Source organism: Dreissena polymorpha, chromosome 3 (genome assembly GCF_020536995.1).
Source record: "Dreissena polymorpha isolate Duluth1 chromosome 3, UMN_Dpol_1.0, whole genome shotgun sequence".
In the NCBI taxonomy this organism is placed as follows: Eukaryota; Metazoa; Mollusca; class Bivalvia; order Myida; family Dreissenidae; genus Dreissena; species Dreissena polymorpha.
The window spans coordinates 133,718,563-133,732,496 of NC_068357.1; the positions used below are offsets into that span (position 1 = coordinate 133,718,563).

General features: G+C 38.4%; 2 protein-coding genes across 3 annotated transcripts in view; one reads left to right on the forward strand and one right to left on the reverse strand.

Annotated features, from left to right (window-relative positions):
- The window catches only part of LOC127871530 (RNA-binding protein RO60-like), a 45,035-nt gene extending 34,658 nt beyond the window's left edge, over nt 1–10,377 (reverse strand). Inside the window, exon 1 of the mRNA XM_052414557.1 lies at nt 10,240–10,377. The gene's annotated coding sequence lies outside the window, so the exon portion shown is untranslated. The remainder of the gene's footprint in view (nt 1–10,239) is intronic.
- LOC127871532 (uncharacterized) overlaps nt 1–11,159 on the forward strand; it is a 33,639-nt gene extending 22,480 nt beyond the window's left edge. For both annotated transcript variants that reach the window (XM_052414560.1, XM_052414561.1), the window contains exon 2: nt 7,511–11,159. In XM_052414560.1, the coding sequence (XP_052270520.1) occupies nt 7,628–8,551 (924 nt within the window). In that variant the 5' untranslated portion in view covers nt 7,511–7,627 and the 3' untranslated portion in view covers nt 8,552–11,159. The remainder of the gene's footprint in view (nt 1–7,510) is intronic.
- The last annotated feature ends 2,775 nt before the right edge of the window (nt 11,160–13,934 follow it).

Consider the following 13,934-nt stretch of genomic DNA (forward strand, 5'->3'; position numbering starts at 1 on the left):
AATACGATTAGTTACACCAAAATGCATTTCGTCAACTGCATGTCACACTGGAGTTTGTCTGCAACAAATTACACCTGTGCTAACGCCCGTTAAGTCACCATTTCGTTCCCCATTGTGTAAAGTATCTCCACCCAAAAAGCGAGCAAAAAAAGCATTTCTGCAAGGTCTCTTTTTGAGCAGCAGCCATCTTGTGAAAAATATGCCATGACGCTCCTGAATCAGATTTTCTTGTAAACATTAACAATGGATCAGTCAAAACGAAAAGCGAACAGTTAAGTGGAATCGATATTGTGTGAATCTCAAAGCTATGATAATACTACAACACAAGCAGACAATTTAACGAGATACATATTCGTAAAATAGTTTGTACTAATGTACAAAGATATGAAATAGTTGTATATCTACATCTCAAATATTAACTCTTATCAGATTCTACCACCTCCTTTTAATACCAATTTTATGAATTGTTACAGACTTTCCGAATGCTTTAAAAATGCTTTATGCTATTTTATGCCAAATACAAATTATGTTAATGTTATGTCATGAAATAAAGTTTAATGTTAATAAAGAAATCATTATGACCTAGTGTTATATTTTATATGCAACATCATATAGAGGCCCTCGAATACATGTATGTAATATTTAATCTTGACTGGGGTCAGAAGTTGCCACACGCAGGAAGTAAAATATTTTATTGAAGCTAAATAGCTGATAAAATAACTTCCTACCGGACATGTGCCCAATTTGATGGGGGGGAGGCAGATATAAGACATTAACACAAAACAGCTAATACACTTTACAAAAGTTGTGATGCTTCAAGAAAAATCTACTGGATTAAAGCACTTTGAGGACTTTTATATTTATTATCTATTTTATATCTATTATACCCTATATATTGAAAGGCCCTGGAGTATTTATTAACTTGTTTATTATCTGTTATTTCATAATGTCAACAAACTGCTATTGTTTATATTATCATTTACTCAACCATTACACTATGCCATACACAAGATTATGGTTGAAGTGTTTAATTGTTATATTAACTGATAGAGTAATCATTTAAATATGTTTTGTCTAATGATTATAAACAGAACTTGAATTCCAAAACTTACTACCAATGTCCGAACTTCAAGGAGGCAAGTCCAACCGTCATTTTGCAATGATTCTATTGGTTATATTCATTTCTAAGTGACTTAACATTGTATGATTATAATAATACGACTATAAGTTACTTTAAGACACTATTTTATAGTCATTAAATGTGCATATATGTTGTTATATGTGTAAAATTCGCCATTCCTAAAAAGTACTTTTCAGCTGATGAAGTATTTCGGATATATTGTACCGTAATATTTCTTTTCTGCCATAACTGCATTTTCGTTTAGGTCAGAGAGAAGTATATTTGTTTATTGTTAGATGTAGAATCTTTTGTTCATCTATATTTGCTCCTAAAATGTTCCTTTGTTAGTTAAAATATATATTATTGTTGAATGTTTTGCCGCTAGAGAACTTTGTTTAGGATTTAGGATTCCTAAATGCATTTGATTGGTTGTCGCAATCCCAAGTCGTTTTGATTGGCTTAGCCAAATTCCTAAGACATTAGTGCGCAGAATCACGCAGAATCCTAAATCCTAAGTTGCTGAGCGGCAGGTATAAATAGCGCGGATAAACAACATTTGGTATCTTTTCATGATCACAAAAACTTCCGTTCATTATGGCATAAAAATCAGATCTTTATTAATTATTTAGATCTAATTGTCACATCGTCTCCATTCTGAGAATGGTAAGCTATTTTACAAGTTAAAACTAACTTTACATCTTTGGTTACAGTATTTAGTACAATAAAATGATTCATTCTATGTCTTATGAACTCCAGAGAGCTCAAGAATTTATCTGCGCTATACGAAAATACTTGTTATAAGATCTGTGTTTAAAGTCTACATTGAAGTGCCTTTTGAAACATGTCGACTTTATAATGCGATAATATTAGTAACTTTTAGTATCTGCAAATAAAAGATATTGAAAACATGAACCGCAGTTGTTTTGAAGCCATCCTGACAAGAACGGCTTAATTATAGGCTGGGTACAACTAAATGGTAGCGGTACATTACAATTGGCGTCAGAAGTGCGGCAAATTTTATTTACATAAACAGCCGAGTGATGGAATTCCACGCCTGGAAAAAGAAATGAAATAACAGACGAATTTAATAATTATTTTTCAGATTTTGGAATTTAATAAGACTATCTTGTAATAACATTGGCAGACTCAACCTTTTAATTATGGCATCGCCAGATCCAGAAATATCGTTTGATAGACGTAGCGTTTTAAGTGACCACTCTTCACTAAATACTATTGATGACATTAATAATGAGCATACCGTAACAGAAGACCCTAAAAATACCCAGCCTACCTCTGAAATGCGTAAAAATAAGACAAAAAACAATCCATTTAGAAGTTCTATTCCCGTAAGCAGAAACCATGGCGATTGTCCACACCCCTCGACGTATAATGTACCAATACAACATTCTCTAATGAAACCCGACAGTTATGATGGTACCAAGTGCTTTGAGCAGTACATGTCCCATTTTGAGGACTGTGCTGAACTTTCCTGCTGGGACTATAGAACAAAGGTCTTAATATTAGCCAGCAGTCTCCGGGGTGCAGCTCGTAACTATTTCATGAGCTTGTCCGAATCAGAACGTCGTGAATACCAAACACTGACGTCAAGACTCTCCCAAAGATTTGGTAGTAGTAAACACCAAACTTTATGGCTGTCGAAATTTGAGAACCGACGACGCCTTCGCGGTGAATCCATTTCTTCCCTAGCCGACGATATCAGGCAGCTAGCACAGAAAGCGTATTCAGATCTTGATCCCATTGCTGTTGAGCGACTGGCATTAAACCAGCCAGCTTTACAAACAAATTTCAGGTGATATGCATTGCCGTTGCATTGACACTAACTGCCATACAGTTAATGATGCTGTAAGTGTCATAGAACGCTATGAAGCTATTCTTGGTACACCGCAACCCACACACGTCCGTGCAGTAGATGCTTACGATATACCACAACCTGAATCACAGATATTGTCTGCAGTTCAGCGACTTGAAGCTCGAATTGAGCGAATTGAGAAAACACATTTCCCCAGCTTCCCTGTTATAAGGCCGAACCAGTCTCAACGTGCATGTTTCGGGTGCAACTCACCGTCGCATTTCTGGAGAAATTCTCCACAAAATGTAAACAACACACTTTCGCCCAACGATCAACGCAGTTTTATGCATCCACGACCAGGTCGCCAAGACAGACCAAATAATAATTTCCATCCTCCCAATGTCCGTCCCTTTTCTCAAGTCCCTGATGTTCCCCCTCGATCTACCCTCCAAAAACAAAACCCGGAAAACTAATTGCAACTGGTGCTGAGGATCAAGTGTCAGCCAAATCATTTGAAAGACCCATTCAATATGATGATGTCCCTATTGTCGATATTCATACTGCTCGTTCTGGTGCAGATGTAAGTAAATATGATAATGGATTTTACGCGTCTGGTACAATTTTTAATCATCCATGCAATTTCTTGATTGATTGTGGAGCCACTACGTCGTTGATTTCATGCAGGAAGTTTTCTGAGTTGCAAAACGAGCATGACATAGCGTTAATGCCGGTGCAACAAACGTTCCGTACTGTTAATGGTGAAAATATGAACGTTTTTGGCCGAGTGAAGTTGACAATCAAGTTGAGTTTAATTTCATTTGTTGTTCAATTTATTGTGTGTATATCGAGTCTGATTGCATAATTGGCAAAGATTTTCTCAGCGAAAATGTTGATAGTATCAGCTATAGACGTTCATGTCTAACTGTTGGGAGTAAAACAATTCCTTTGTGTATGGGTGGTACTGCTTTACAAATTTGTAGAGTTGAGGTGCAAAATACCACCAAAATCCCGGCACACTCCCGTGCATGGATTCCGATAAACATACCGTTTTCAGAACATTTGGGTCCAACAGGTTTTATTGAGCCCTCTTTCGAACTGATAAGTAAAAATGGGTTTTGTGCTGTTGGTGGCATTATCGATGTTTCAAAGTCGGATGCAAAAGTTAGTGTCATTAATTTTGGATCAGAGCCTGCTACTCTATATGCAAAGACAGCGTTAGGTACATGCGAGTCGTTTGACGAGTGCAGCGATGGTCCACGCATTGCACGAGTTACAGAGCAAGAGCTCTGTCAATCACTTCCTTCACATCTGACAGAACTTTTTAAACGTAGCACTGTTCACTTGAATGAGTCAGAAAAAGCTTATCTCAATAGTTTCCTTTGCAAATATAGCAGTGTGTTCTCCTCCTCACCTGAAGACATAGGTCGTACTAATTTAGTACAGCACGCCATAAATACAGGAAATGCAGCCCCTATCAGACAACCACCTCGTCGGTTACCACTTGGTAAAAGGGCCATTGAACAGGAAGAAATTTCAAAAATGATAGACAGAGGTGTAATCGAACCATCTAACAGTGCGTGGGCATCCCCTGTGGTATTAGTGACCAAGAAGGATGGCACACCTCGATTTTGCGTTGATTACATGCGGCTAAATGATGTGACAGTAAAGGATGCTTATCCCCTGCCTAGAGTGGATGATTGTATAGACTCGTTAAGTGGTGCTAAGTATTTCTCGTCAATGGATCTCAACAGTGGATATTGGCACGTTGGCATGAAAGACAGTGATAAGGAGAAGACCGCATTTGCAACGTCTATGGGCCTGTATCAATTCACAGTTATGAGTTTTGGTTTGGCAAATGCTCTTTCTACATTTGAGAGGCTAATGGAGAATGTACTTAGAGGACTTCAATGGGTAGAATTGCACCTTTTCATGGATGATATTATTTCTCCTTGCGTCACTGTTGCTGATGGGTTAATCCGGCTAGAGAATATCTTCATGCGTTTACAACAAGCTAATTTAAAGCTTAAACCATCCAAATGCATTTTCTTTCAAAAACAAGTGAAAATCTTAGGGCACATTGTGTCCGAGACTGGTATTCAAACCGACCCAGCAAAGATTTCAGCCGTTAAAGACTGGCCAACACCCAAAACCTCAAAGGAAGTAAAAAGTTTCTTGGGTCTCTGTTCTTATTACAGATGTTTTGTCAAAGGATTTGCCTCTATTGCAAAACCACTCCATAAAGTTTCTGACAAGTCCGTGAAATTTGTTTGGACGCTAGAATGCGAGAGCGCATTTCAAGCTCTGAAATCTTCCCTTATTTCGTCACCCATTCTTGGTTATCCAATACCTGGGGCAAAGTTCATTTTAGATACTGACGCCAGTGATGTTGTTACTGGTGCTGTCCTGTCTCAACTAAAGAATGATATTGAAGTCGTCATCGCTTATCATAGCCAATCCCTCAATGGCCATGAGCGCTCATATTGTGTTACACGCAAAGAGCTGCTAGCTGTTGTTCAAGCATTAAAGTCATTTCACTCGTATCTCTATGGTCAGCCGATCCTTCTTAGGACCGATAATGCTGCTGTCAGTTGGATGCGAAATCTAAAGAATCCGACTGGGTAAGTTGCTCGCTGGTTGGAAGAACTTGGTACTTACAACTTGACCGTCATCCATCGAGCAGGTTTGACACACAGAAATGCTGATGCATTGTCGCGTTTGCCATGTTCAAAATGTGCTAAACAGCAAAGCGGAAACATCGAGCCAGACTGCAGTGTTGTGACACAGACAGAAACAGCAAGCATATCAGACGATGTATTGCCGGATCCACATATTCCAACCAGAGTTGTTCAACAAAGTCCAGATCCAATACTGTGCTATTCAAATCCACCATGGCTAACCTGCCCGATTGGTCAATAGACAGCATTAAAGCTGATCAACTTAATGACCCTGACCTGCAATTTATCATTCAACTACTACAACAGTCTGAAGACCAACCGCAATGGCAAGCAGTCAGAGACAAGTCATCTACAATTAAAACGTTGTGGCGCATGTGGGATACACTGAGTGTGTCGCAGGGTCTCCTTTGTCGTACTTGGTTCGAAAGCGATGATAAACATCAAATGCAGATTGTTGTTCCATCAAATCGTTATAGAGATGTTGTTCACTATTTTCATGATTTACCATCTGGTGGCCATTTAGGTGCTGATAAGACACTTGCAAAATTACGTCAAATCTTCTATTGGCCAGGTATAAAAGAGTTTGTTCAAAAATATTGTGTTCAAATACTAAATGTGCAACTCGTAAAACAAGCAAACCAACAAGGTCACCTCTTGGACTTTCAGTAGTATTAGCTCCTCTCGAACGTGTTGCAGTGGATATTTATGGGCCACTCCCGAGATCAGAGTCGGGCAATGCATATGTTCTTGTTATTTGTGATTGTTTTACAAGATGGACCGAGGCGGTTGCATTATCCAATCAAGCAGCAGAGACAGTTGCAAAGGCTTTTGTTGAAACGTATGTATCACGATTTGGAGTTCCTTTGTCCATTCACTTTGACCAAGGCAGTAATTTCACTTCTTCTTTATTCAATGATATGTGTGGATTGCTTCAAATTAAGCACACGACTTCAACGGCTCTCCATCCACAATCAAATGGAATGGTTGAACGTTTCAATCGAACACTGGGAACTATGTTAACAATGTACTGCTCCTCAAATCAAAGGTCTTGGGATACTTTTCTTCCCCAAGTTGTGATGGCGTACCGCTCATCAGTTAACTCCAGTACTGGGCAAACACCAAATCGGATGGTTTTCGGTCGAGACATTGTCTTGCCTTTACAAGCATGTATTGGTCTGCCACCCCAGTGTGATGAATCGGATCAACCTGAAACATATGTAACAAACCTTCAAGATAATCTTACGACAATTCACAATTTGGCAAGAATAGTACTTAAGGACAAAATTCAATATCGCAAACGGCACTATGACTTAAATGCAAAAGCTAGACCGTTTAATGCCGGTGACCCAGTATGGTTGCATAACACAACACGCCGTCCTGGTGTATGCAGTAAACTGTCTCCTCAATGGAAAGGTCCGTATGTCATCACTAAAAAAGTAGATGATCTAGTCAACATGTTACAACTATCAGCTATGGCACCAGCTAAAGCAGTACACGTTGATCGACTTATGAGATACAAAGGCACCCATTTACCTAAATGGATACAGAGTTATAAGTCTACTGTTTAAGAAGAACAGTAAATCACAGTGAATGGTATTTTGTTGATGTCTACACACACACTCGAAGAATGTTTTATTAACAGAACGTTTATTGATGTTTTCAGACATTCCTTACAAGGAATTTATTTTTAGTTACAAGAAGCCTCTAGTATATCATTGTCTTCATACAAAGTATGATAAATACTTTAAAGATTGGACATATAAGTCATACAAGTACCTAGTCGTGGTAGACGAGTTTAGTGCAAGGTGGTCACATAAAGCTGATGTATGTGTTTTATATTTAGACATCGTATATGCACCATACTATGTATCTACCCGTGCTTACACGAGACTTTGTATGTTTCAGAGATCAAAGGTACCCGACGATGATGTCTTGTGTCCATTTTGTGTGTCGGGAAAGACTCGACAATTCAAGAAAGTCGGAGACCTGCGACACCATGTTAAGAACAAACATCCCATAGAAATGGAGCATGCTCCAAAAAGTCTTTTCTCCACGAAGACGTGTTTTTATTTCTCAATTAATCCACTGGAATATTCTAAACTGCATGACGTGGACAAGGAAATGTCACCGGAAGTCCAGTATGCCAGATATCTCATGGCTAAATGGTCGACGGGTAGAAGCCCCGGAATCGAGGAGAGGACTGGCACGTGGGAGGAAGCCCTAAACAAACCTTCCCCACGTCAACTCCTCAACAAATCTCCCCCACGTCAACTCCTCAACAAACCTCCCCCACGTCAACTCCTCAACAAATCTCCCCCACGTCAACTCCTCAACAAACCTCCCCCACATCATCTTAAACGAAAAGCCACGGACTCGTTGTTCCTTTTGGCTATTGTTATAACTCTCGACTCCATTAAGGTATTCGCAGAATCTGTTTCTGATGTGTTCCAAATCCGTCTTAACAGGAATATTTGCACTGACCGCCGTGCCATGGAGACTCTTAAGAGGCGCGAATCCCTTGTTAAGGACGCCATCGAACCCGTCGGCCGGTGGTCAACTTTTCATGACAGTTCGCTTGTTTTAGAAGAAGTTGCCTCACTCCTTGGAATAAGATCGTCATACATACATTCTATCAGAAAGAAGGATAACATAATCTTCAAGGCTTTCTGCATGGCTGATGATGACGATGCAAGATCCCTCCGGTCACCGTCTCCAATTTCTATTCACCATGAGGAAATCAGCGACACAACATCATCTTCATCCACTATCAACAAGCCACTAACAACTCGACTTTCAACACCAGTACAAGAACCTGCAAGAGCAGCTACCCCCGCTACACCATTATTCGACGAACTTCCTGCACCCGCCCCATTATCCCCTTTACCTTCTGGCACTTCTACTCTACAAGTTATTCCTCCAGCGACATCAAACTACGCTCCACCTTAACCCCTTCAAGATGATCACCAAACACCTGTTCCTGCTTCTCATCTTCAATCCAACACACTTCAAGATCTTCCTCCAGCAATACCAAACTACGCTCCACCTTCGCCCCTTCAAGATGATCTCCAAACCCCTGTTCCTGCTTCTCCTCTTCAATCCAACACTCTTCAAGATCTTCCTCCAGCGACACCCACTCCACTAGCCCCTAGATGAGTTATATACAATTGCCACTCCCACTCCAGCTGCCAACATGTACAAACCTACTCCATCTGCAGAACTGCTTAGATTCAAAGCTCGATTCATGCTCGTTGACGGAAACATGCCTCTCTTCCCTTCAGCCAAGTGAGACTGGGCAACAGTTGAAGAAGAGTCCATACTTCTTCTACCCAATCTTTTGTGGCCCCCCAAGAATTGGCGAAGACTCACCCCTGATCAGCGTCTTCTGGCTGTGGAATTCGCCAGCATGTCCCTTACACAGACTGAAAACCATTCTTCACTCCTTCTTCCAGAGCGATCGTTCTTGATACACAACTTCCACTTTCTTGTGCTCCCCGGCTCTGCAGGCTTTCCCCTGGATAATAAGGCAGAGGCCCGACTCTGAACTTATCAATCTCCCCTGGACATCGCGAATGGAAAGGACCAGTCCCCATTTGCTAATCAGACAGATCTTCTGAAGGCTCTAACTCCTCTCTTCAAGAAGTCTTCAACGCTCCTGGAAAAAATCAGTCACATTCCTGTTAGAATGTAAATGTTATTTTAAAGTGAAAATTTTCAAAATGGACTGTGTTTGTCAAGATAATTTGCAAACCGAATATAAGTGTGTACGCATCAACATGATAATACTTGTTTTGACGGACGGACGGACGGACCGACATAAAGTGTAATGTTGTGAAGATTTGTTCATGAATTATGGACATTATATCTTGCGTGAACATTTACTGTGGAAATATTCATACTATGAAGTTGCATAACATTGAATTATGTGCCACGGACGTTAATGGTAAAACAGGTGTACTTTAAACATGGATATTTTATGTGTGAGCTATTGAATTGTGTTTCATGGACTTTGTGAATAATAATTTAACAGTGTTTCATGGACTCTCGTGAATGATTATGTGCCATGAACTTTAAAGACAATAATTTAAACATGAACTTTTTATGTGTTATATTGAATTGTGTTTCGTGGACTTGTGTGCCTACCACATGGGCATCAACATTAACCTCTGAACAGTGTTTCAATGTCATTTTAATTTTAAATAATGAACATTATAGTCTTGAAAAGTGCTATTCTTACCTGGAAACTGTGAAAGAACAGCCGCATGTTGAAACCTGAACTGAAGTAAGAATGAAATTAATGTTATTATAATAAATAACATGTTTTGTTGATAAACTATGCAATTCTTATTGTGTGATGTATTTTCTGATTGTTGTTATTGTTCAAACTTCAGGAGAAGTTTATTTCTTTAAGGTATGGGAAATGTAAGGCCCTGGAGTATTAATTAACTTGTTTATTATCTGTTATTTCATAATGTAAACAAACTTATATTGTTTATATTATCATTTACTCAACCATTACACTATCCCATACACAAGATTATGGTTGAAGTGTTTAATTGTTATATTAACTGATAGAGTAATCATTTAAATATGTTTTGTCTAATGATTATAAACAGAACTTGAATTCCAAAACTTACTACCAATGTCCGAACTTCAAGGAGGCAAGTCCAACCGTCATCTTGCAATGATTCTATTGGTTATATTCATTTCTAAGTGACTTAACATTGTATGATTATAATAATACGACTATAAGTTACTTTAAGACACTATTTTATAGTCATTAAATGTTCATATATGTTGTTATTTGTGTAAAATTCGCCATTCCTAAAAAGTACTTTTCAGCTGTTGAAGTATTTCGGATATATTGTACCGTAATATTTCTTTTCTGTCATAACTGCATTTTCGTTTAGGTCAGAGAGAAGTATATTTGTTTATTGTTAGATGTAGAATCTTTTGCTCATCTATATTTGCTCCTAAAATGTTCCTTTGTTAGTTAAAATATATATTATTGTTGAATGTTTTGCCGCTAGAGAACTTTGTTTAAGATTTAGGATTCCTAAATGCATTTGATTGGTTGTCGCAATCCTTAGTCGTTTTGATTGGCTTAGCCAAATTCCTAAGACATTAGTGCGCAGAATCACGCAGAACCCTAAATCCTAAGTTGCTGAGCGGCAGGTATAAATAGCGCGGATAAACAACATTTGGTATATTTTCATGATCACAAAAACTTCCGTTTATTACGGCATAAAAATCAGATCTTTATTAATTATTTAGATCTTATTGTCAGATCTTCTCCATTCTGAGAATGGTAAGCTATTTTACAAGTTAAAACTAATTTTACATCTTTGGTTACAGTATTTAGTACAATAAAATGATTCATTCTATGTCTTATGAACTCCAGAGAGCTCAAGAATTTATCTGCGCTATACGAAAATCCTTGTTATAAGATCTGTGTTTAAAGTCTACATTGAAGTGCCTTTTGAAACATGTCGACTTTATAATGCGATAATATTAGTAACTTTTAGTATCTGAAAATAAAAGATATTGAAAACATGAACCGCAGTTGTTTTGAAGCCATCCTGACAAGAGCGGCTAAATTATAGGCTGGGTACAACTAAATGGTAGCAGTACATTACAATATGAATGCATTGTGTACACACCGGTCTTACTGACAATAACGTAGTGACGTCACCATCTATGTATAGAATGATATGAATGTCTTCCTATCAGAATATACTGCTGTTGATAGCCTAGCGCAATGTTGAAATTATGCATTTGTACACTTCAGCATGTGGTGCATTACAACTAGTGTTTTGTGTATTTTCTTCATTGCCAGATATAAGTTCCAATAGACAACATCAGTGCAGCAATATTTTTTTTATAAACGATAGTGTTAACAAGGTTTTGCTATAGCCATACACGGTAAACTGTCCCGCTTCCTAGTGGCCATGTTTTTCAACGAACCGTAACAATTTTCGAATTAAGCCGATGCATCATAACAACAAATGTTCGGACCAAGTTTCATGAAGATTGAAGTATAAATGTGACTTCTAGAGTGTAAAAAAGTTTTACTATAGCCATGTGAGCAAATATGCCCCCCTGGCGGTCATGTTTTTCAACGAACCTGAACCATTTCCAAAGAAAGCTGATATATCATTAAGACATACGTTGTGACCATGTTTCAAGAAGATTAAACGATACATGTGAATTCTAGTGTTAACAATATTTTTTCTTTATTTTGACCAAGTGACCTAGGTTTTGACCTGTTGTGACCAAGTTTCAAACACGACAAAGATATCACTGGGACAACTTTTCTTACCAAGTTTCATAACAATCAAGCAATAAATGTTACCTATAGAGTGCTACCAAGGAAAAATGTTGACGACGCATTAAGGACAAATGGTGATGCTAAAAGCACACCATGAGCACCTTGTGCTCAGGTGAGATAAAAATAAGAAACTAAACGTTATATGTTTTATGTAACAAATGTAATTTGTATTTGCACTAAACTTAATTTTCATTGCTTTGTATTGGTTATGTCATAGTCAGAGAGGTAAAGATTATGCTCATATACAGTACATAGATTGGCATGTTCACAAATTCAAATATATGACTGTTAGATTAAATACATTCTTTATCACAGTTATTCTCAAGATTTATTAAAGTCATATCACGGTGATAATTTTCTCATCAATCCCTTGACCGATTCGGCTGTCTGGGGGAATTAGGGGCAACAATACAGAAATCCTTCCCCAGTCAGGTCTGTTATGTGCTGCTTAGAGTAATTCATCCATAGAAAGGGATGTCCACTCTTACATTATCCATCCAGCTTTTCTTCTGACGGCCTCGGCGTCGACCTCCCTATAACGTGCCCTGGATAACAGTCTTGCACAGAGATTCGTGCCTGGTGACGTTTCCAAACCAAGCCAGCTATACCAAAGCACAAATATTCGTGGTCATGGTAGTGCAGTTATAAAATTGCCCTTACTGAAGCTTGTTTCATTCCGTTCACTGTTGAGAAAACTATAGAACTCTAAGAAAAACGACAATAACCAGAGTACAAAAGGAGACTAAGCGGGTACTTTGCGCATAGTTATCATTAATTTAGATATTATAAAATATGAGAATACCTTGATTTTTATCATTAAGTGAGAGCTTTTTCCGCCATTTTATGCGTACGATGTACTTTTGTGATCACGTGATTCCCCGCAGTGAGAAAGGTTTACATGTCGAGGCTTGCCGAGCCTTGCAAGCCTTTCTGAGACGAGTTGGATAAATTTAAGTATACAATCACCCTTACATAGTTTACCATTTATCCTACAAAATAATTTTTAACAAGAAACCGTCGAAGACGGGTGATGCTCCCCAAAGGTTTTTTGTCACAATATTGCACTATATATTCAGATAAAAGGAAACGTCTTGAGAGGCATAACTTTGGATAAAATAATACGATGGCTGGTTTAGCAACTGAAAAATTTCACAGGGCTATAACTCAAATCCGACCAGAACCGGCTGATAATATGCACATCTCCTTTTGGTAGTGAAACTTCCCATAAAGTTTCATTGAATTCCGGTCATTAGCTGCTGAGAAATAGCCCGGACAAGAATTGCACTATATGTACAGTTAATGGAAAATTTCAAAGGGTCATAAATCTTTGAAAAATCATCCGACCAGAACCGGCTGATAAAATGCACATCTCCTGTTGGTAGTGAAGCTTTCCATAAAGTTTCATTGAATTCCCGTAATAAGTTGCTGAGAAATAGCTCGGACAAAAATTGCACTATATGTACAATGAAAAATTTCAAAGGGCCATAAGTATGTGAAAAGTCATTCGACCAGAACCGGCTGATAATATGCACATCTCCTCTTGGTAGTGAAGCTTCCCATAAAGTTTCATTGAATTCCAGTCATTAGTTGCTGAAAAATCGCCCGGACAAGAATTGCACTATATGTACAGTTAATGGAAAATTTCAAAGGGCAATAAGTCTGTGAAAAATCATCTGACCATAACTGGCTGAAAATATGCACATCTCCTTTTGGTAGTGAAGCGTCCCATAAAGTTTCATTGAATTCCGGTCATTAGTTGCTGAGAAATAGCCCGGACAAGAATTGCACTATATGTACAGTTGATGGAAAATTTCAAAGGGTCATAACTCTGTGAACAATCATCTGACTACAACCCGCTGATAATATGCACATGTCCTCTTGGTAGTGAAGCTTCCCATAAAGTTTCATTGAATTCTGGTCATTAGTTGCTGAGAAATAGCCCGGACAAGAATTGCAGTATATGTACAGTTAATGGAAAATTTCAAAGGGCCATAACTCTGTGAA